Consider the following 22389-nt stretch of genomic DNA (forward strand, 5'->3'; position numbering starts at 1 on the left):
AAATTTTAAATATGCAAATATTTTCAAGTTGTTTAAGCAAATTTCCGGGTGCATAAACTTGGTGTGGAGTAGACTGGGTCGCCGTGGCATTTTAGAACTACAAAGACAGTAAGATATAAATCCATGGATGATTGATAAAGTTGTTGCAAAGGAGTTTTTGAGCTTATATAGGAGAAATTTGTTACCAGACTTCGTCGGAATGGCTCAGAAAGGGTCATATATCTATATGTTTTTAGTGCCCAGGTAACAAATTAACAAGTCACTTATGAAGATCTCGAGTCAAGGTGGGTGTCTGATTGAAAGACTACTTCAAGTCGTTTCGGCACCCTCCTATATTTTCATTATCGTTATCCTGTGGTGTGTTGATTTGATAAAAATTTAAATGAAATGACAATGATATCTCTAATCATCCAAACACTGAATGCCGTGAAGCCCACGTTTACACGTCAGGCCGAATCTCTCAGTGCGAACGATTAATCATTCCAACAACGTCAAAGGATACGAACAACGTACTGCAGGCATGCCTAGGTGAATAACGGTGTCACTTAGGAGACAGGTAAGCAATGTTCCCTTTAAGATGCGCGCTTGCTTGGCCGCGCACTGCTGAAAAAATCTGCGCGCACGGAAAAATCTGTGCCGCGCACAAAAAAGCCGAAGTGATGGTCAGCAGTAATTATAGTCAAGTGAAGTCAACTTGGAAATCCAGGATCTATAACACGCTACAAATACAATCGTCAGATTATATATTTTTATCCGACCAACACACACATAATCTGCAATGCGATACACAAGACACAATGCGATGTTATACCGAGGCCTATAATGCCCGATGGGCGATGGCACAGTCTTTTCGGTGTTAATTTTTATTGGGCGGTCCTTTTTAGACTCTAGCTCAGTGGTTCTCAACCGGGGGTTCATGGGCCTCTATGGGTCCGCGAAGCATTTTCAGGGGGTCCGCCAAACCTCTAAATTTACAAAATGGTTGATAACCTAATCCGTATTTCTTCAAATTAGGAAAATCACGAGGCAGTGTCGCTTCCTGTTAAAATTCCAGGACTCATCATGCCGTCTGAGATGAAATATCATACTGTGCAAACTCATTTTACTTGCTTGCCAATAGCCTATTACTAATTCAAACATATTGCAGTTTAGAGATGTTTTGCTCGGGATTGACGAAAAATAAAAAGTTGGAGTAGTACTGTAGTAGAGTCAATCACGATGACTTCGAAATGTTTTCAGAAATCCATATAGCCTATTCTTCTGTGATATAGGCTACACAACCACTATTGCCTAATAAATTCAAGATGAGCTGCTAGATAAACATGACCAGGCTGGACGTTATGTTCATTAATAAATCTGTTTCTCAGTTTTGGTGCTATCATACCCAAATGCGTCGTTGGAAGCGTTACGCGTTGCATAAGACAGACTCCTACAGAAAGGGTACTCATACTGAAAGGGTACAGGCACTGCTACTGAAAGGTGAGGGGTCCGCCGGTTCCTTGACGGTCCAAAAGGTGTGTCCACGAAGACAAAAAGGTTGAGAACCACTGCTCTAGCTCTTCTTCTTTTTTCTTTGTCGTTTTTATAGGCTTTTTCGTCGCTGGCGATTGGGGAAAGGAGCCCAGATTAACCTCCGACGGCGGGACTTGTACCAGGGATAACACTATTATCCGAATCGAAATGCACTAACATGTAAATTTGCGTCACGACAAATTTCTTAATTGGAATATTGAAGGCTATGAATTTCTAAGATATTTTTCAATCGTGTAAGTGGTATCCCGTATTTGCACCATCGTCACGAGCATCGACATCAAATTATAGATAACTAACCTACGGTAGGTTAGTTATCTATAATCAAATGCAGCCCTATGCTGTGAAATGTCGTCATATATTGAGAGCATAGGCCCATCGATGGAAGGGTAATGCGCTTCTGGAAGAATATGAGACGTCCCATATTGTAGTGTGAAATTGAAAGATTTTAATCGTCCCATCATGGTCACATGATCATTATCTCGAAAATGGTAATGACATGACTGTATGCATAAATTTATCACATGAGCCCCGTCACGGTGTCATAAATTTGTGACGTAATATGGAAAATAAATACAGCCGAACTATATCAAGATTCAAGTGTTGGGTCGGGCGCAGGCACATTTGACTGATGGTCGGTGACTGATGATTCCTGGAGCGCCGTAACTTCTGACTGATAAATCTATTTAAATTGCATTGTGAAACTTATCCTTTTGAATTTTGATGTTCAGGCTTCAGCATTTCAGTTTCAGTACGGTATTGCACGACAATGAAAAGGTATATATAGTTACAGAAATTTGCCTGTGAAGTACACAAAGAGAACTGTTCAGTCCTGCTGTGCATGAGTACGTCGCTCATCCAAATGAGTGAAACTATATGATTTTCAATACTTGATAATATATGTGTTGTTCTGGTACAGATTTGTAAGGTAGTTTGTTAATCATACCAGTACTATATAACCATGGAATGGTTATTTGGGAAAAAGAAAACTCCGGAGCAAATGCTCCGAGAAAACCAGAGGCTACTTAATCGGGCAATGAGGGAATTAGATAGAGAAAAGACCAAGATGGAAGGTCAAGAAAAGAAAGTGATAGCCGACATAAGAAAGATGGCAAAACAAGGACAAATGGTACTGTAGTATTTTTCAATTTTAAACCATTGCTACATGTATTTTACAATATCTATTGACATAGGATGCCGTCAAGATAATGGCCAAAGACCTTGTGCGAACAAAGCGCTATATTAAAAAATTCATGCTGATGAAGGCGAATATTCAAGCGATTTCATTGAAATTAACAACATTAAAAAGCCAAAACGCAATGGCCAATGCCATGAAAGGAGTCACGAAGGTAAGTCGAACTGTAATCAATGAACTTCTTCCGTCAGTCATTAATATTTTATAATGTTTTACAATTTTAGGCAATGGGACGTATGAACAAGCAAATGAAGTTGCCACAGATCCAGAAAATTATGCAGGAATTCGAAAAACAGAATGAAATAATGGGCATGAAGGAAGAAATGATGGAAGACGCGATCGATGATGCGATGGGAGATCCAGATGATGAAGAAGAAAGGTGAGAATGTTGCAGAATATAAACATAATTTTGGCACTTATCGACGAAGTAATTCTTATTTTTCTGAGTAAGCCGACTGAAGCAGGTTTCGGAAATCACTACTTTTACTTGTGATTAAGTAGAAATTTATGACATTTCTTTCACTCAAGAACCAAGACTGAGTACTTTGATTCTGCAATTGATACTTGAACCTCAGCCAATCTAACGCTGAATAAGCTAAATCTACTCATACCTTTGAATATGTCTGGGATCAACCGCCGAAAACTGAGCTCATACGTTCAAAATTGTATTTAACTGCAAATTGTAAGCTCTCCTCTTTTGTGTAAAGTAGTCTTGTGGCAGAATACGCCACGAATCACACCATGGGTATTGAAAGTTCACCTTTTTCTAGTGAGTACAGGAAATCCTGTGTCAGATGAGACGAATTTTAAATAAAGTCGTTGGTTATACCAGTGGGATAAGTTGACTTTCACATATCAAACTACTTCCAGATTACCACCATATATCAAACTACTTCTAGATTACCAGTTACCAATGCTAATTATTACGGTAGGCTACTTATTGTGCAGAATTTGACAGCGTAATAATGTTGTTGAAAGAGATTCTTTTTCGCCTGCACCATCGAGATGCGACACGACCTAGTCTGCACCCTCGTTTTTTTTTTTCTACCCCATGCTATCCGTGGGTGCTGAGTGCCTAGCAAGATAGCTGCGGGTACCAGTTTTCGAGTCTTTGGTCTGACCCGGTCGGGAATCGAACTTACAACCTGCCGATCGATAAGCCGGACGCATCACCATTAGTATATCTCGCTCGGTTGGCAGGTTTTGTTGTAGATTCCTTTATTCTGCCAATAAATTGTTCTGAGCTTGTGTAATTTTAACCAGTCGAATCTCCTGTTCTGTGCGTTCCTCCATGAGTTCTGTTATATCGAAGGCTAATTCTAGCTTTTGGTGTGCAAGATTGTACCACTACTGGACCCTTTAGATCAGCGGTTCTCAAACTTTTATGATAGTGAATAATTTTGCAACCCCCTTATCGTCATACCACAAAATGCAACCAGAATGCTAGCAATCCCAATGGCTAGTTTGATGGCATGGACGGTTATGTCTGTTGATGAGAGGATTCTAAAATATGAAATTCGGACTATACACAAGGCAATAAGGTAAATCGCGCCTGTCGCAGAAAAAATCTGTTGACCACAGCCCCTTCAGATGCTTTCACACCCCCAGTTTGAGAACCGCTGCTTTAGATAATTGCTTTTTAGGTGGATCCTAGGGCGGGATTTTTTGGCCTCGACTAAATATCCAATGAATTTGAGTGTTTTGAGACAAAATCCTGATTGTCCTATCTAATCTGCAGAATGGTGTTTTTGATTCACCTGACATTCAGCTTTTGAGGGTTGGATAACTCGCTAATTTGACCACTTGTACGTATTTCAGTGACGCTGTTGTGGCGCAAGTGTTAGACGAACTTGGACTTCAATTGACGGATGAACTAACAGGGCTTCCGTCGGAGGACGGATCCCTTGTCACGGCAAAAGCAGAGAAAAGTAAGCCAGCCCCTGTTGCCGCCGGCGCTACTGGTGGTGGAGGTGCAGACGACGTTGACGCCGACCTCGAAGCTCGATTAAACAATTTGAAACGAGATTAGGGCAATGCAGAACGCACGAATTTGGAACTGACGGTACCAGAAGCCCTATTCTTCATCACGTCTTCCGGTGGCAGTGCATTACTCGGATTGCGGCTGGTAAACAGAAAATCCAACTCGATGATTGTAGGGCAACAAATTGTTGTCCGGCGCGACTATACTGCTACTCATGTCGTGGAGTTATATCTATTTCAATGCACTTGTTTGTGAATAAAAATAAATAATATTTCCCTTAAGATTCGACATGGCTCGATGCGCTGTGAATATGCAGAATGTTCACTCAAAGGAAGGCGGTCTATTTTTGTCTGCACCTTCAATTTGCTCGCGGTGGCACCTCGCGAGGTTAGCGAGTCAGCACACGTGTAGCAGGGACACTCTCAGTGATCGTCTTCAGTATGACTGGGCCAGCGTTTGAGTCCATGACCTAAAGTTGAATGATGTCATGAGGCGTCTTGTGAGAGGAATTCTACGGTGCTGAGCGGTTTGATTCTCAATACTTCAGCAACCGTCGGCTTTGAGGTGTAATCGAACCAGGCTGTGATGTGGTAGTCATCAAAAACGAAGTAGTAAAGTCTGTAAAACAGTCACAGGTTAGACAGGGCAAGCTCGAATGCACACTCGCGAACTTACCTATCGGAACACTTTTTTCTGCGATATACAGACCGGGGATCGGCTTTCAAAACGTCCACAATCGCTCGCCGCATTGACTGGCTGTCTGTGATCAATTGAGCGGATTGCACAGATATTCCTTTCTGCACATTTTCAAGGTCGGCCTCTGCTCGTCGGGTAAATCCAACATTCAATTCTGGCAAAAGCTGCTCGTCCCAGAGAGATGAATCAATTGCCTGTGTGGTATTTCTCTCCAAGCTAGTGACAGTTAAACCACTAGTATCATTAGGCGTCTGTTCGTCGTGGGCAGAATTTTGTGGATTGTCATATTTAGGAATATACGGCTTGATATCGATGATCGGTGTTCCATCGACTACATCAATTCCAGACACCGTTACAGATGCGCCTTCGATGCTCTCGATTTTTGCTAACGTGAGTCCGATCGGATTTGGACGATGAGGGGACCTGGTAGCAAAAACTCCTAATTTTGCACCGTCCAGCCTGGGAGGCTTTACTTTCGCCTTCACGCCTTTATTAGCATTCAAATGAAATGCAAACAGCAGCCACACATAGGAATATTCCTTCAATCCCTCCAAGCTATGCTCAGGATTTGTGAATATTGACTTGCTGATCGTCAAAACGCCCTTCGAACTTGCGGATATCGTGCCCTGTCTGGGGGTACCATTTTTAGTTTTGAAGCACGTGCGCATCTCACCGATAGTTGACCAAGACAAGCGATCCATATTTTGAAATATTCTGTTTCTGAGATTTATGTTCGTTACATATCCCTAGAACGGGAAAAGTAAAAAGAGAAAAATTCATCGTAATCAGATGCGGATAAGAAATATCGTATGCTTACAAAGTACTTTCTCAAACACTAAGGTTGATCACCGACCCTTTACAGCGAGACTGAGACATCACAAGTACCCTACTAAAGCAGGATACAGGATAACGCAAATTCACACAAGTATGTGTCTGGTCCGGATTCAAATTTAAAAGGTGCACAAAAACCATTACCAATAACCGACCTATAGTGACACCAGAATATATTGACATGACAAGTGTCAAAAATTCAGGAGCCTCTTTCAGTAGGCATCAGACTACCAGGAGGATCACAAGAACGAAGGCGGTGGCTATCGTTTTTTTGACCCACCGAATCCTCCGAATCCCATCATGGCGGCAACATCGGAGTCCTCCAAATCCGCATCAATGTCTTCGGCGGCCTTCCTCTTCCGTTTCTTCTTCTCTTTTTTGTAGGCCTTCATTTTCTCTTCTTCCTCTTTCAGTTCCTGCATCCTCTGATCGAAATCGTACTGTTTCTTCTTTTCGTCCATTTTCTTTTTGTTTGCCTCGAAGCGTTGCTGTACTTGTGACAACGTGGACCGTTCCACCTTCATGGACATGCCCATGTTACGCTGGTGCTTCTTGCCATTAATGTGGTCGAGAAAGTTTATGGAGTCTTTGACAACACAATCGCATACGTTGCAGTAGTAGCCGCCGCAATCTGCAGCTGCTGTCGTTTTGCTGATGACGATTGACTTGTTCAGCCTGTGGAAAAATATCAAGTTAACAGCAGGGCTAGGAGATCGCAGAAATTTCCAATCCTTATTCACGTAGGATTCCAAACCGTGATTAGGACTCTTAATAAAAACTATAAAATTATTATTTAATTGGAGGTCGGACTCCCCAGCCCCAACGGCATGAATCGCAACATATATTTGTGATATTATATGCATAAAATGTTAAGACAAAGACTAATGGTTAAAGTTTTGAATCATAGGAAAGTGGATACAGTAGGAATGTGTATAGTGTTGAGAAAAACGTGGAATTATACATACTTGGAATCCAAATCGACTTTGTAATCCCTAGCTTTCAGCATTTCCCGTTCTACGGGCACCTGCTTGTCGTCGGCATCGTTTGCTTTTTCAGCACGGAGTCGTTCCAATGCCAGCTTCTCATATTCTTCTCTGTCCCATTTCTTTCGATGATCAACATGACTACTTGGCGGCGCAGCCATAATTGATATGTATTTTTAAACTTGTTTGTGGCAGGGTCACGTAACAACAAAATTGCCGTCACGCAAGTTTTACACTTGAGTCCCACAAGATCTACTACAGTTGAGAGTACGGGTATCAGCAGTAGAAAGAGAAAGCATCAACTGGGCAAAAATAGAAAACACACACGACTATAGCATCTAGTTAACTCTGTCTATTTACTATCTCGCTACGCTGTATCAACGTCAATAATCTAAATCCACTCTTTGACTATAGATAACTAACCTACGTAGGTTAGTTATCTATACTTTGACTGGACCTGGATTCCTGACAGCGGCAATTCCGGATCCGGTTATGACTGTTTTGGCATATTCGGATCACTGACCACAGTCGTCATATTATAGAGCTTGTACAATCTCTATAATCACATTATAGAGTACTCTATATCAGTGGTTCTCAACCGCCGGTCCGCGGACCGGTGCCGGTCCGCGACGACATTCCGGCCGGTCCGCCAGGTATATTACAATTTTATACCTTAATTTCAAGATGCAATATTGAAGGCTCGTCCATTGATAAAATAAATAAAACATCAAATTTTAAAATAATTCAGAACTTCATGAGGTAACACTAGGACTGGAAACATGTTCAATTTGACTTAAAGTTCAAGATATGTCATTTGACGACATGTGAGCGAGAAGTACAGAGCAGATACGAGCTGACTCGCCGCTAAACAGCGCAGTCTGCGCGATCACCCGTTTTCGATTCATTCATTTTATGCAGGACCGTAACTGGGGCACCCAAACCCAATTGGAGAGGGGCCGATTGAAAAGAGCGCAAAATTATTTTCCAGATGAATATAAATCATAGTGCATTTTTCTGAAACTTTTTCCAACATTTTTCAATTTCTTTTCGCCCTTTGCGCGATTTAGTATCACTGAATGTCTTGCTTATATTAGGTGCCCTTCTCCGAGAAATACGCACGGTGTAAAGAAATAGGCATTTCGGCGTCAGCCATTACCATGCCACGCAACCCATAATGAAGTTTAGGCTAACATGGGACTCCGAAAGGTGTGCCAAAAATTCGGCAGCGAGAAAACCGATTCAGTCATGAAGTATCAATGATTTTCGCTATTGGCGCGATTAAGCTGGATAAACTCTCTGCTTACACTGAGTAGAATGAATGTGCTCCCAAGTAGGTACAGGTGAAAACATCCACCTAACTGTAGGTGTAGGGTCTGGGGGCGAAGCCCCGGAAGTCGGGATTATCGCCCTGTGGGGCACAAGATCAACGTCATTGGGGGCGGGCTAGCGAGGTGCTTTTGCGGCCCGGATTTGCGGATGGCCGGTATAGTTTGCTGCAAGGTGTTTTCTTTCGGAAGCATTGTATTCGTAGTTGCCTGAATAGCCTATGCGTCTGGTGGCAGTGGGCAATGAGCAAGGTAGCACTACAAGGTGCTTGGTTCGAGTTGGCGAGGTCGGTTAAACCCACGGCCTTCGGTGCGAAATACCGTAAACGACTCTCGGCAGTAGCACGTTCATCTGGATAAGGCAATTTTACCTCGACTCTACAGACTGACCATCATAAAATCACATGGATGCCATCATGAAGATAATCAATCACGATCAAAACCCTCTAAATGTCACTCTCTAGCACCATATAATTGCAAAAAACGGTGGCATACTTTACATTCTGGCTTCATATCAATTTTCAAAGTTCACCGGTCCGCCAGACATTTTTTTGAAATTTTACCGGTCCGCGAGGTGAAAAAGGTTGAGAACCACTGCTCTATATAATCACATCACATCATTCACGTGAGAGAGAGAGAGAGAGAGAGAGAGAGAGAGAGAAATTTATTGATTCGTCCAACCGAAACAAAAATGTGGTATAATGTGGTTACGTGCTCTATGCGCGTAATTACTATATGTGTGAAAGTCTGGGAAAGTAGCATTAAAGTGTGGTGACGGTAAGCGCCTACCGCCCAGGCGGCCCGGGTTCGATTCCGCGTTCGAAGTCACTCTGGCCTCCTATTCCCCCGCGTCGCTGCTCTTGCGGCGAAAAAAGCCCAGTAAAAGACAAGATGAAAGAGCGCAATCACAAAGAATGGAAAGAGCAAAAAGAGCCGCGAAATATGACTAACATAGGAAAAGGAACTGTGACATCGGGCACTAGGCTGAGGCGGATGCCAGACTGCAACTGGTCGTTCGTCATCCTCCTATCTGTTCATTACATCGCATTGCATCTTGTTTCATTGTACATTGTGTGCGTCTTGGTCAGATAAATATGTAATCTGGCGATTATTAAATTATCCTATTTCAATAGCGGTAGATCCCACTTTGAAAACTCCTGGCTAGAACGATAAATGAAGTATACTGGAATACTATTTGGGAGCTACAAAATGAAATTGTTTTTCTTGGGTAGCCAGATGCAAGACTAACGGAAAAAAGTACTTGTAAAAGTACCTACAATGCTTCGCACTGAAAGGGTCCGATGCATGCATGTATTGTGCCTTCCATCAGTATCAGTTTATTATAGGGTTACCATATTTTGAAATCAGGAAAGCATGACACTTTTTCAAAAATTTTCAAATTAGAATACCGAAGGAAAACCCTGAAAAATAGTAAACTTTTCCCACTCCGTGGTCGGTTGACTATAAAAAAAGGTTTCAACTCCAGCAATACAGTTTTTCTTTCACACTTTACGTTGGTTGACTAAAAAAGAAGGTCGTCACTTCTGTTCAAACCACGAATTTCCTATTTAGCGTCATTTATGCCCATTTTCACTAGAATCTATCCATTATCTTAGCTCTAACAGCTGTAATGGAGGACGAATTGCCAAAAAGGAGGACATTTGGGCGTCCTCGGAGGACATTTTCGAATGATCTGAAAAAGGTGGACGCATGGTAGGCCTAACCCTATAGTTTAGTATAGTATAACCGTATAGTTTACGACTTGGAGTAGTATTTGAAGAAATCAAACACCCACCTTGGCCTCTAGGACCTAGGCGAAGTGGAGAAGAGGCATGCACACTAGGGTTATGACTAGAAAAAAAAATTCAAAATTTTGTGTGGCCTGTAGTCACAAATGATGAGCTTTTGTGTCCTGATTTCAAAACTCACAAAAGTTAAGACTGTTTGAACAAAAACCTCCCGCACAAAAAATTTCCAGTTTTCACTGTATGGAGGATAGGCTTTCTTTTGTAGATACAGACTATATAATTTATTTATCTACTGATTTGAATTTAAGTGACCCAATTCCAATTGCGAAGATTTAAAATAGTATTTTGGTACATTTTGAACGCCCAGATTGAATTATTCCTATCGTGTTCTTGTTTACAGTCAATATTAAATAATTAATAAATAATTATTAATTCCGATTTTAGATGTAGACTGTATATATCGTATAATTTCAATTTGTCTGGCAAAAATCAAACTGGGTGTTCGAAAAGGCGAAAGTAGAACAACTCTAGGTATTTTCAGCGGTCTAGAAAACCGCTTAGAAGAATATGATGTACAGGAAAATTTGAAAAACTCATATATCATATGTGACACCGTAGCATCTGTTGATACTGGACGGCAGAATGGCGTTGTTTCGAAACTGCGAAATGCAATGATGAGCATGGGTTTTCATATCCCTTGCCAACATCATATTATCGATTCTTAAAGCATATATTAGAGTTCTTCGATCCAACGTCTTGAAGAAATCCAACTCTCAGCTACAAATTTGGAGATGATGTGGTAAAACACTACAAAAACTAGGTGCAATCCACCAAGCACGAATTTCAGATGAAAATATTAGAAAACCGAGGATGTATAGATGATTTTAAGTTTATCTATGGCATGTGCAGAACATGCCGTTCTTTCAAATAAAATAGTATAGATTACCACTGATCAAATGGCATAAACTTCCATCTCTACGCAATGCGAGAGGGTGCTCAAGGGTTGGGTTGCGTTGCGTACTTCCACTTCCCCAGATAGAGAATAACTCTGGAGATGCTTATTTATCGCGAATGCGTGTCAGGAAGACTGGTATTCTAACCAGATGTCTAAAGATGGAATATACTAGAGCCCGACCGATTATCGGTTCGTCGATAATATCGAGACGATATCACACTTTGAAAGAATTATCGGTATCGGCCATTGGAGTTGAAAAATTAACGGCAATTTGCGTGTGACGCAGGGTTGTAACCAAGTCACAAGGCTCCGAGTCACAAGTCAATCTCACTTTTTTATTTTTGACTCGAGTCAAGTCGAGTCATTTTCAATTCCCACCGAGTCAAGTCCGAGTCCAAGTCAGCGAACAGAGGATCGAGTCCGAGTCATGGTATTATGACTCGAGTCCGAGTCCAAGTCATTGTGTTGACTGCTCAGTTTCCAGTTAAAGTCTTCCTAAAGCCACTATTTTAACTCTGTTTGGTGATATTGAATGGTTCGCATTTATAATATATCAATTTTCCTCACTTTTAGCAGTTTCTGGTCGCATTTTCAAGCACCAGTACCAACAAACGAAATCCCAATAGTGTGTTGGCTTCGAAATTACAATGAAATGTCGGTCTTGGCCGTCTGAATCTCGAGTCAATGACTTGCTACGAGTCATGCGCAATGACTTTGAGTCCAAGTCGAGTCAATACACAAATTGACTCGAGTCGAGTCGAGTCATTTCCGTATTTTGAGAAAATGACTCGAGTCGAGTCGAGTCATCCGAAAATCGTGACTCGAGTCGAGTCATGACTCGAGTCATTACAACCCTGGTGTGACGTCACAACATGGCGGAAGGAAGCCAGAAAACTATAATCTTTGATCGCTAGACTGAGAATATTGATATATTTCATATAGCTTACACTTTACAGGTGTCCAGATGCAGCCTTTCTAGTTTATTTCATGTTCAAGTGTAACAATAGCTGTAAAGATGTTCAATTCAAATAAATGCCCTCTGAAGATTTGCTTATGTAGGCTATACAATATACATCCAACTTCTTTTGAATATCGGCTGAATGTATTGGGGTTATCGGCTAAGGTGTGAGATATTGGTTTTATCGGTATCGACCCAAAAATCCAATATCGGTCGGGCTCTAGAATATATCAAAGATTATTTGCTGCTATCTTTGCGGTCGAATGTCCTGCAGCGATAAAGTGCCCCAAAACCCCATTGGAAGTCGGATATGTCCGTCGTAGATGTCCCTGGCTTTAACATAATAACAGAAAGGGAAGTCAAATTGATGAATGAACTTTACAATAAGTGTAAAAGGACATATATTTGAAGATCAAATTTGTAGCAAAGAATATCTTTGAATTTTAAATTTTTTCCATATTTGGACCAGTGTCGAAAATTGATGTTAGTTTGTGCGGGACATTTTTTTCGATTTGAACAAAATGATTATAATTTTATTAATTTATACCAAAATGTTCATCAATGCCTGCTACAGGCAAAATTTTTTTTTTTTAGTCATAACCCTAATGCACACACTTCTTATGCAATTATGCATAGGGGTGCGTCGGCGATGAAAGTCTCTGTGGGGACTAGACGAAAAATGATAAAGATTACCGGACCACGACCTGACATGGCCCAGGTGGGTGTATGACTTCAAAGACTATTCCAAGTGGTTTCGACACGTTCCTACCTCGTCGTTGTATTGCAATCTTGTGGTATACTGATCTGACAAAATTGCAATTAGCTCAACTGGAATACTGAGATTTGCATATCTAACACGACAAATCATCCCTAGTCAGTATTGTAATTGTGTAAAATTTTGCAACTGACTATAAAATTACAGGTCGCCATACAAATACAATAAATAAATACTCGACTGCTCTGTACAAGCCACACGATGTCAGTTTTTTCATGCGATGATTTTATTGGTCATCTTACAAGAATGCTTTCAGATTGCAGTGTGAGTGAAATGACACCTAACCTATGACAGATGTGAACACCATAAACTTAGTACCGAAAGGAAAGGAAAAATTCATATGGCAGATCTACCAGAAGATTACAGGACAGGCAGGAGCAGTGCCCACTGCCCATTACAGTTATTGCAAGCCCCGATGTATGTCGTACTGTACAGAAACGACATAACTATGTGTTACTATTCGCCACCATCTATACCACAAGTGTGATGAAATTTGGTCCCAAGTCACTTACAATACTTGAGAAAAAAAATGGCAGATTGGTAACATATTCGGTGCTCTAGAATTGTCTGAATTTCACAGTGTCTACATTCAACGAAAAGCGTGAAAGTAAGAAGCTCTCCGTAGTGACAAATTTGCAACCCCACTCGTCTAGTGAAAAGGTGCGAGTAAAGACACAAGCACTGACACAGTGAGGAGAAATAAGGGGAAATAAATATTTTTCTTGGTAAACTGAGAAAATATCGGAAAAACTTTATAATGCACAGCCACTTCTCACAGTAGCTTTTCGATGACGGGAGAGACAGCTCGGACGACAAAAAAAATTAGAGAATTCCTTCGCATATGGCTTCTTCCGTGTGTGCTTCCAGTGTTCGAATCCTCGAAGATCCTCGTAACCTCCAAATTTTAACGCCGCGGTCACTAAATACATGCATACCGTGTCAAAACGTTAATTTCCACACGTTACAATGATGAAAGATTAGGGCTGTATCACGATATTGTATGTATTCTGATTCAGTGTGATTGCAAACTACTAATAATAATAACAATCAATGTTAAGAGGTAGTTACCAGTTACACGTAGCTACCACCTGTATCACTACAAAATGAGCAATGAGCATGTTAAATAATTTGGGGATGCAAGGATCGATAAAAAGGCGCCAAACCAGTACAAGCCAGATGATAGGTATTTTTGTGGGAAGAAAGCACACTTCTCAAATCTTCAAAATTCCTGAAGATCCATTTTAAGATTTGCTTTTCATAACAGGAGTTATTGCTTCAATAAAATACGGAAATGTCTGGTCCGATATCACGTCACAAATTATGGAACATAAAATATAGATGGTTGAAAACGTACACTCTCAAACGGAATTACAGCAATTAGACAAAATTATATTCATACATATACAGTACATACACCCATGCTTCAAATCTTTTCTCAAGCCACAATAGATATGTCATTAGCAACCAATGAATGAACTACGGAGCACGTTCACCGCAAAAAAAACATGACGCAACATTGTACGGTATGAACAATCGGCAAGGGATGAACTTGCGAGCAAATTGATTCGTTCTTGAATTAATCAAAATCCTTACATGCATGCAAACATCCCATCATCAATTACTGCAATAGTTCTTTGTTTCATACACACTTGCACATGAAACGAAAGTCTGCCATTAATGGAACAAAGGGTTTTTGAATTACCAGTGAACCCAACATTAATACTTCAGACAAGCTTGATAAGCTAGCAGTCCCTGTACGGCCATGCAACTTAATTCCCAATTAGTCACGTGCAATTTACTGTAAACAAGCAGCCTAAAAAGCAAAGCTACAAGCTATCTAACATTCACATTACATGTCATCTCGTTTTCCAAACTTTAATTGTCGTATCGCTGGAACAGAAAAATTTCAGACATTATATTATCGCAGGCAAAAATTCCAGATGATTCACAGTTATTTGAGCATGATGCACGTTCCGTACTCTTGCAGGATAGTAACAGCAACTGGATCTCTCAGCTACGAACATCAGGAACAATGAACTAAGCTAGTACTGGGGATTTTTTCCTGGTTTCGGGGGGATGGTGGGAGCTACACATTCTTAGTAACCAATGAAGGACAGTCGTCAGTAGTAATCAGCAGCAACTAGTAGAGACTGGGAAAGAACATCGTATATCTACAATCGTATCACCGAATATGACGTCACCGGCATGAAATTTCAAACGAGAGAGCGTTTCTTGTACTACCGTAATTTTCCGAATATAGTGCGCCCCCATGTATAATACGTACCCTTAAAATGGCGTGTAGATTCTGGGAAAAAGCCTGTACCCATGTATAGTACGCACCCTACATTCGCAGTACATGAACAGTGGTGTTTTAGTACACGATGTTGTTCTGTTTTGCGATGTCACTGTCGAAAAATCATGACATATCTATCGCTAATCATAATACAATTAACGGCATTGTCTCTAAACGAGAGTAGATAGTAGCCAAAGCCTGCAAGGCCGGCGACGCGATAGTTCAGGCTAGCAACACACGACATCTTGCGCACAAGGCCTATTACAATTACAGATGCGATTGCTCAGGCCAACGGTTATGTCGGGCGCACCAGTCCTGTTGGAGATGCGACTGATTGCGTAAGTGATTATATCTTGCGCACATGGCCTCTTGTGTATGCGATTGTTAAGGCCTATTGTTGACACGATGAATCAGCAAGGATTGCCGTGGACGCTTGTAGCAATCAGCGACCTAATTTCGCTCGCCTACAAACGGCTAACTAACTCAGCAGGCGCTGTGCAGACGACTCTCGTTAATTGGCAACACGCTTCTCTATTTGGCAGCGCGATACACTCTATAATACGAATTACAAGACACGATGGCTAGAGGTGATGCGCGATTGGAAACAAACATGACGAAAGGTGTGATTTCAAGTTTTTGATCGTGGGAAATATTTTCAAGGCTTGCTGTACCCATATATAATACGCACACCCCTATTTTAAGGCAAAAAATCGGTAAAATTTTGCGCATTATACACGGAAAATTACGGTATTTTTAGATGGTACACGAACTTCTTTTGTTGCTTCGATTATTCGAAATTTTATGCTGGTGACGTCATATTTTGTGATACGATTGCTGATATACAATGTTCCTTCCAATTCTCTACTAGTTGCTGACGGATAACCTGACGAGTGCCAGCCGGAAATATTCGGGTTCATTTCAACATGAATATACAAATCAATTGTATATTGTTATTCTGTACCTCCAAGAAGCTCTTCAAATGAGGAATTGGAACTTAAATCCTTTTACTAACTACAAACAGAAAGCATGAGTGAAATTATATGGTGCCAAAGAGAAAAATAGGGAAATGATACGTCCATTTTTTGCTAATACCGATAGATGGACTTCAGTGATACTGTCGGCTGGGTCTCACGCCAAAATCAACTCATACCAGTGTAAGTTTGCGAATACACGAGTGTTATATGGATGGAAAATACCCGCAACACACGTTGCTATTTTGAAAGTTACATTCGCATGCCCAGCCCCTCGCCTGGCCGGTGATAAGTTATTTCGAAAATGCTGATTTCCGGGAGCGTACCATATTCAGGATAGCGATTATTACATGCTAGCAACAAACCACAAACTAAATCCACAACTCACTTGGAGGCTGTGTAAACAAAGTCCCCGTTTGAGGCAATGTGATTGATTGTGTCGCTATGCGCTTTGACGTCGTCAACGGCCACCAGGCTGTCGACATCCCAGATTTTCACCGTGCCATCCCGTCCGCCGGACACCAGCATTTCCTCGTCGTTGATTTTCACCATGTCCAGCGTGCACACCCAGCTCGAGTGGGCGTTGTACTCGGACTTGACCAGATTCTTGGAGCCGAGCTCCCACTTTTTGATGGACTTGTCTCTCGAGGCGGAGAACAGCGCGTTGTGTGATACCGACGTGGCCAGCGCTTCGACGCCGTCCATGTGGGGAGGGTTTAGCGTGACGCTGGGCTGAATTGTTCCCAGGCTGTCGGGTATTTGGAATGTCTAAGAAATGATTATATATCCATGCAGGCATTGACATAAATGTGTAATAAAACCAGTTACTACGATAAGCTTTGGTCAAAGTAGTAAGTTCTGAAAAGCATACTAGTAGTTAAAATTATTGAAGTAGGAGTGGAAGTAGTCTAAAAACAAAACCACTCGAGTAATTCGAAAAGGAGATGTAATTCGTCACAGACCACCTATCTACCAAAACTGCTGGTACATACATAATCCAGTCAAAGTCAACGTATCTAGCAGGATGCCCGCACTTACCTTAACATAATGGTCTTTAGAGCCGGTTATAACCGAGTTAGATTTTGTATCCGGAACTTTTAAGGTGATAACGGGACCAGCGTGGCCGACTAATTTTCCAACCACGGAGAACCTGGAAAAGAGGTATTTCGAGCGATGAAGATCTCACTATCTTGAAAAGGCTGAAATGATTGGCCATACAATGCAATTCTTCCGTAGGCGTAGTTGAGTGAAATAATCGATGAGTCAGGACTTTTGTTCATAAAACAGCAGTAAAATAACTCACAATATCGAGCATACATAGCAACTACCATTTCATTTGTAGTGGTAGTAATAGTAGTTTGATTTGGAAGCCTGGTTCCAGAATAAAATGACTTGACACATGGGAGACACTTATGTGCTACTGAAAATTTGTTCACCACACAGATTATTTTCAGGCTCATCGGTAGTGGAATCTTAGCTCGTCACACAAATGAATTCCACAAGACCTTCCATTTCCGAAGGGTGGAAAGAACTATTAGGACAAAACCGAAATATATATATAGATATATCAAATGATAATCTCCTGCTGCATAATATCCAGTACCAAAGTATTTCTACATCAACAGGACAATATAGTGAAATGAAACCGAAAATCATCAAGCCATGTGATACGCCTGGAAAGAACAGTGTAAGCATTACTTGTTAAGATCCCATATCTTCACAGAGTTGCCGGCGGCCGTGTAAAGCAGCTTGGAATCGCTGGACAACGCGATATCGGATATCGGCCACTCGTGGTCGGGCATACGATTCGTACGTCCCATGGTTCCGAGGAATGACGTCGGCGAAAGAACGTTGCCAGACGAGCTGCGGGAAGACAAAGATGCCTCTTATTTACACCGCCTGGGTGGGTGTCTCATTTCAAAGACTACTCCAAGTCGTTTTGACACATTCCTATCTTTAAAATTGTATCGCAGTCTTGTGTATTGAAATGATTTGATTAATAATAAACTGATACTGATACGTGACTGCAGCAAAGTTGGACAGAGGAATCAAAATAAAATTTAAAAAATGATTTAAGAATCATAAAGTGAATGGAGACAACTGCTGGTAAAGTTTTGGTACAAAAGTTATAGCAGCTGGCGATTGATCGATATTTGAATTCCAGGCCAGTTTGTACACAGCCAATAGCCTATCAAGGCCACGAATTTTGTTCACATGTCTGCAGCAACGTAGACAATGCCAAACTTGTCAAAAGAGATTGTCTGATTAAACCCAGTCCAACTAGCGCATGCCATCGAGGTAATTCAAAATATACAGATTTTGGCCGATACCAACATTCTTCAAATGTTAGTTGACCTGACCTACCTCATCACTTTAACGCACTTCGCTTTCGTACGAATGTCCCACACTTTGACGTAGCACAGCGACACGGTAAAGATCAAGCTGCTTATCGGGCAACGATGCACGACCTGTACGCAAAGGTGAGGGTTCAGGTAAAATTTGCAACAACGAAAAATAAATGCGGCCACAACTTACGTTCACATTGTTCGGATGGCCGTTTAACGTTTCAAACTCCTGTCCGGTGACCAGATTCCATATTTTTGCAGTGCGATCTAAGATGGCAATATAGTTGGTTTCATTTTTTCTCCCGTTTCGGTGATATCCGGCGAGCACAGCAAAGTGTTACCTTTCGAACCAGAGAAAAGCAAGTGTTCGGTGGCGTGTAAGCACAGCACGGGCTTACTGTGGCCCTCCGCGATCTGGGTGCATTCCAGATAGGAATTACGAGGCGTGCCCGCCTTGGTCTGAACTTCCTTCATACGTCCTCTGAGGAATAGTGAAGTGAACAAGGTTACGGCATTGAAATTGACCTGTCGAGCCCCGTAAATATCACAAAAGAAGCACACAGATTCACTGAAAATATACACTGGGTTGAATATTTCGTATCCTAAAATATGCGTTTTATGTACCGATATTGCTCGGAGAGTCAGTTTAAAGAGATAAGGAAAGGGTTTGGTTCATCGGTCGGATACAGGAGATGCTAACTGAGCAGTTTAAGATGATGTTGAAAGGAGAATGAGTTAGTCGCGAGTCAAAGTGGTCCATTTTGAATTGAACAAAGTCGAGTTTGTTCTAGCTCAGTTTGAATTGCAGAATTCTACAAAATTGGGTGTACGAGCCTGACTAACATAAAAACAAAGACAGAATGTTACAAGTGACTGGAGCCGGCAATCAAAACTAATTTAAATGTGATTGATAATACCCAATTGACAACACGATTATAAGTGGCGTGCACAACATACAACACATTGATAGTAGAATTAATTCAACATCAACACCACTAAAATGGCAGGATTGAACATCGACAAAATACGATCACAATGTACCAAATTGCTCGACATTTGTTAAGCTTAACACCATTGCGTCGCAGCGACAAAATTACGGACGTGCAAATCACAACATCATGTACCTCGAAAAAGGAAAAAAATACGGCGCCACCTCCGAGCTGAGAACAGAACCGATCAATTAAATTCCTCGCGCCAATTCTACCGTGCTCCAAGGTGCCGTTACATTAATAACACGAAATCGTCGGACAACGATACCTGTTAACTCTCGGCGAGGACAGAGAAAACTTTGTGAGTCTCGCGAAGACATCGGGCGGAAGGTCCTTATTGGGTAGCTTTGACGACGGCGGGGTCGTGGGTCGCGGTGCTGCTTCGTGCCTATGAATAATATCCCCTAGTATACAATGCGAGTCCATACATAATCAGATACAGATGAGCATCAACACGCGATGGAGGTTCGAAACACATGCAGTATATCGCAAAATATTATGTCAGAACGTATTTGGTTTGTAACACTTTACCATTACGACTAACGACAATTTCTAGGGAGGATATAGGATAGGATTGCACGTAACTGAACAATAGCTATCGAAACTGTGATTGTGACGGTGAGCTAGATATTATTAATGTCATAACTCACGCTAAAAAGACACCACCATTTACAGGGTCCGAGAGACGAAATTTAAGTCGATTCACCATTCTGTAAACCAGAGGTGGCCGGTAATGAAGTATTTCTACTTTTGTACTCTAGCATGTTTTGCATACTTGCACTACTCGGGTGTTTGCCTTCCTCGAAACATTAACACAAAAAGGACTTACGGCCGGGTCTGATTTCCCTTCATCGACACCGAGCTCGTTTCTTTCGGCCTGGCTCCGTTTGAGTGGTCCGGATGCGCGACCGGAGAGTCCGGCAAAACGTAGGTCTCGTTCAGGGCTCTGCGGGAAGGCAAAAAGTGGCCGGTGATTGCAGCTGACGCGACATGATACTAGAGCTGGGCGTGATCGAGTTATCTGAGTGATTCGATTTGTAGTTTTAGTCTTCGACTCCAGCATTCGAGTATCACTCATTATGACGGCATAACAGTATGCATGACGTGAAAATTTTAAATATGTACCTTTCATGCGACCACAAAGAAATTCTAACCACTTCTACGTCACATTAAAGATAATTTTATACTTTTCCCACCATGATTATTTTATTGTACTTTGTGACAATGCTCTGGGTTGATAAAGACTTCACAGAATACGTCATTTACACTAACATGCATAAACAGAATTGTACAGCATGTTTTAGAGAGAGAGAGATAGAGATCAATTTTTTTTTCGTCTGTACCATCAGGTACCTTGACGATGGAGATGCGATACGACCTGTAGGTAAGGTCATCTAGACTGCACCACCATTATTTTCTCCTCCATGCTATCCGTGAAAACTGGGCGTCTAGCTGGATAACTGCGGATGCCAGTTTTGAAGTCTTCGGTCTGACCCGACAGGGGATTGAACCCAAGTCCTACCGATGAGGATTCGATACGATCAATCGAGGTTTCAAGACTTTCCATACCGGGGAAAAGTACAGAAAGCATCATTCTCCTTTATTATTGCTGTTGTTTATTAAAATAAAAACTAGGTTATAGCAGGGTTGTAATGACTCGAGTCTGACTGAAGTCCCGATTTTCTGATTACTCGACGTGACTCGAGTCAATCTGTGTATTGACTCGACTTGGACTCGAGTCATTGCGCATGACTCGAACCAAGTCATACGACTCGAGACTTAGACGGCCTACACCGACATTTCATTGTAATTTCGAAAAATAGTAACGTATCCACTAGGGTTGTTCAGATTTGAAAAATTTTCAGGAAACTTCGACCATTGTCATCCAAATGATGGTTTAGTACATAAAAACACTTTTATGAGCTATTTTGGTCATCTTCATCGTGATCTTCCTTTTCCTCAAAGCCCCCAAAGATCCCGAGGTCATTTCTCCTTACTATACAGCTGATACACCAGAGTGTTTACGTTGACGTAGTGCTCTGTAGTGTTGACCGTGTAACCAGTTTGTAGCTTTTGTGATGTTATCAGTTGAAAACGGTTGTGCAGAAATAAGGTAGTATATTTGTTTTCAAAATTGTACCTAAATGTTGTCTTATAAATGTCAGATGTGTCTCCGTTTTCCTGTTCAAAACCTGTCTATCGTGTTCATGGGAAGCATTTATTAGTTGCACGGGTAACACTGGTTTGTTATGGATCGTACTTCGAAGGAGCGCCGTTGGGTTGCAAAGTCGTGAACAAATGCAGAGATTTGCAGCTACTTTTTAAGCAGTAAATGTATTGAAAGGTGTATGATATGTAATGTCAGTAATATTTACCTCAATTTTAGTTTATCTGTAACATAACGACTAATTCCATTTGATGGTAGAGTGCAATTTAGTAGAAGAAGAATGCCTGACACTAAGCGGAGAAAGGCAGTGCCGGATTCACCAAGAACAAGATCGAAGTCTGGTTACTATTCGAGCGGATAGTCATCTGATTGTATCAGTCACTCCCAGTTCTAAAATATCTGCTATATCTGAAAGAAAACTGCCCTAAGACTACCAAAACGCGGGAATTTCTTCTTCAAACTGTTTGAAGAGGTTGCCAAACTTCATGCCGCTTGAACTTTATTATCTTCAAAAGAACATGTCAATTGTGATGAACTCGATAAGTTTGGGGACCTTGGACATTGCGACGCAGTTGTTGCCATCTCAGAAAAATAAAGACATCGCATTTTACGAGGACCAATAGTATTCTCGCAGTGCACGACTCGCA

General features: G+C 41.4%; 5 protein-coding genes across 6 annotated transcripts in view; 1 reads left to right on the forward strand and 4 right to left on the reverse strand.

Moving 5' to 3' along the window:
- The window catches only part of LOC145441178 (uncharacterized), a 149709-nt gene that overhangs the window by 112281 nt on the left and 15039 nt on the right, over nt 1–22389 (reverse strand). The window lies entirely within an intron of this gene.
- LOC145441188 (charged multivesicular body protein 2a-like) lies at nt 2448–4987 on the forward strand. Its single transcript, XM_080319001.1, has 4 exons — nt 2448–2659; nt 2724–2879; nt 2950–3104; nt 4544–4987. The coding sequence occupies exons 1-4, from the start codon at nt 2492–2494 to the stop codon at nt 4752–4754; spliced, it is 690 nt and encodes a 229-aa protein (XP_080175127.1). The 5' UTR covers nt 2448–2491; the 3' UTR covers nt 4755–4987.
- On the reverse strand, nt 4924–6103 carry LOC145441187 (tRNA (adenine(37)-N6)-methyltransferase-like). The gene is made up of 2 exons (XM_080319000.1): nt 5382–6103; nt 4924–5324 (listed from the first exon to the last, which is right to left on the reverse strand). Exons 1-2 carry the CDS (start codon nt 6101–6103, stop codon nt 5192–5194), a joined length of 855 nt encoding a protein of 284 aa, XP_080175126.1. The 3' UTR covers nt 4924–5191.
- LOC145441193 (zinc finger matrin-type protein 2-like) lies at nt 6149–7648 on the reverse strand. Its single transcript, XM_080319006.1, has 2 exons — nt 7199–7648; nt 6149–6908 (listed from the first exon to the last, which is right to left on the reverse strand). The coding sequence occupies exons 1-2, from the start codon at nt 7375–7377 to the stop codon at nt 6494–6496; spliced, it is 594 nt and encodes a 197-aa protein (XP_080175132.1). The 5' UTR covers nt 7378–7648; the 3' UTR covers nt 6149–6493.
- Nucleotides 12495–22389, reverse strand: part of LOC145441177 (kinesin-like protein KIF21A) — a 30215-nt gene continuing 20320 nt past the window's right edge. The window contains exons 29-38 of the mRNA XM_080318984.1: nt 20405–20521; nt 19844–19963; nt 19711–19746; nt 18928–19067; nt 18777–18853; nt 18606–18709; nt 17940–18104; nt 17280–17391; nt 16630–17009; nt 12495–13896 (exon numbers count right to left, since the gene is read on the reverse strand). Coding sequence (XP_080175110.1) covers nt 13800–13896; nt 16630–17009; nt 17280–17391; nt 17940–18104; nt 18606–18709; nt 18777–18853; nt 18928–19067; nt 19711–19746; nt 19844–19963; nt 20405–20521 — 1348 coding nt within the window. The 3' untranslated portion in view covers nt 12495–13799. The remainder of the gene's footprint in view (nt 13897–16629; nt 17010–17279; nt 17392–17939; nt 18105–18605; nt 18710–18776; nt 18854–18927; nt 19068–19710; nt 19747–19843; nt 19964–20404; nt 20522–22389) is intronic.

Source organism: Botryllus schlosseri, chromosome 6, assembly GCF_051294905.1.
Source record: "Botryllus schlosseri isolate E-star chromosome 6, Bs_hap1, whole genome shotgun sequence".
Classification (NCBI taxonomy): Eukaryota; Metazoa; Chordata; class Ascidiacea; order Stolidobranchia; family Styelidae; genus Botryllus; species Botryllus schlosseri.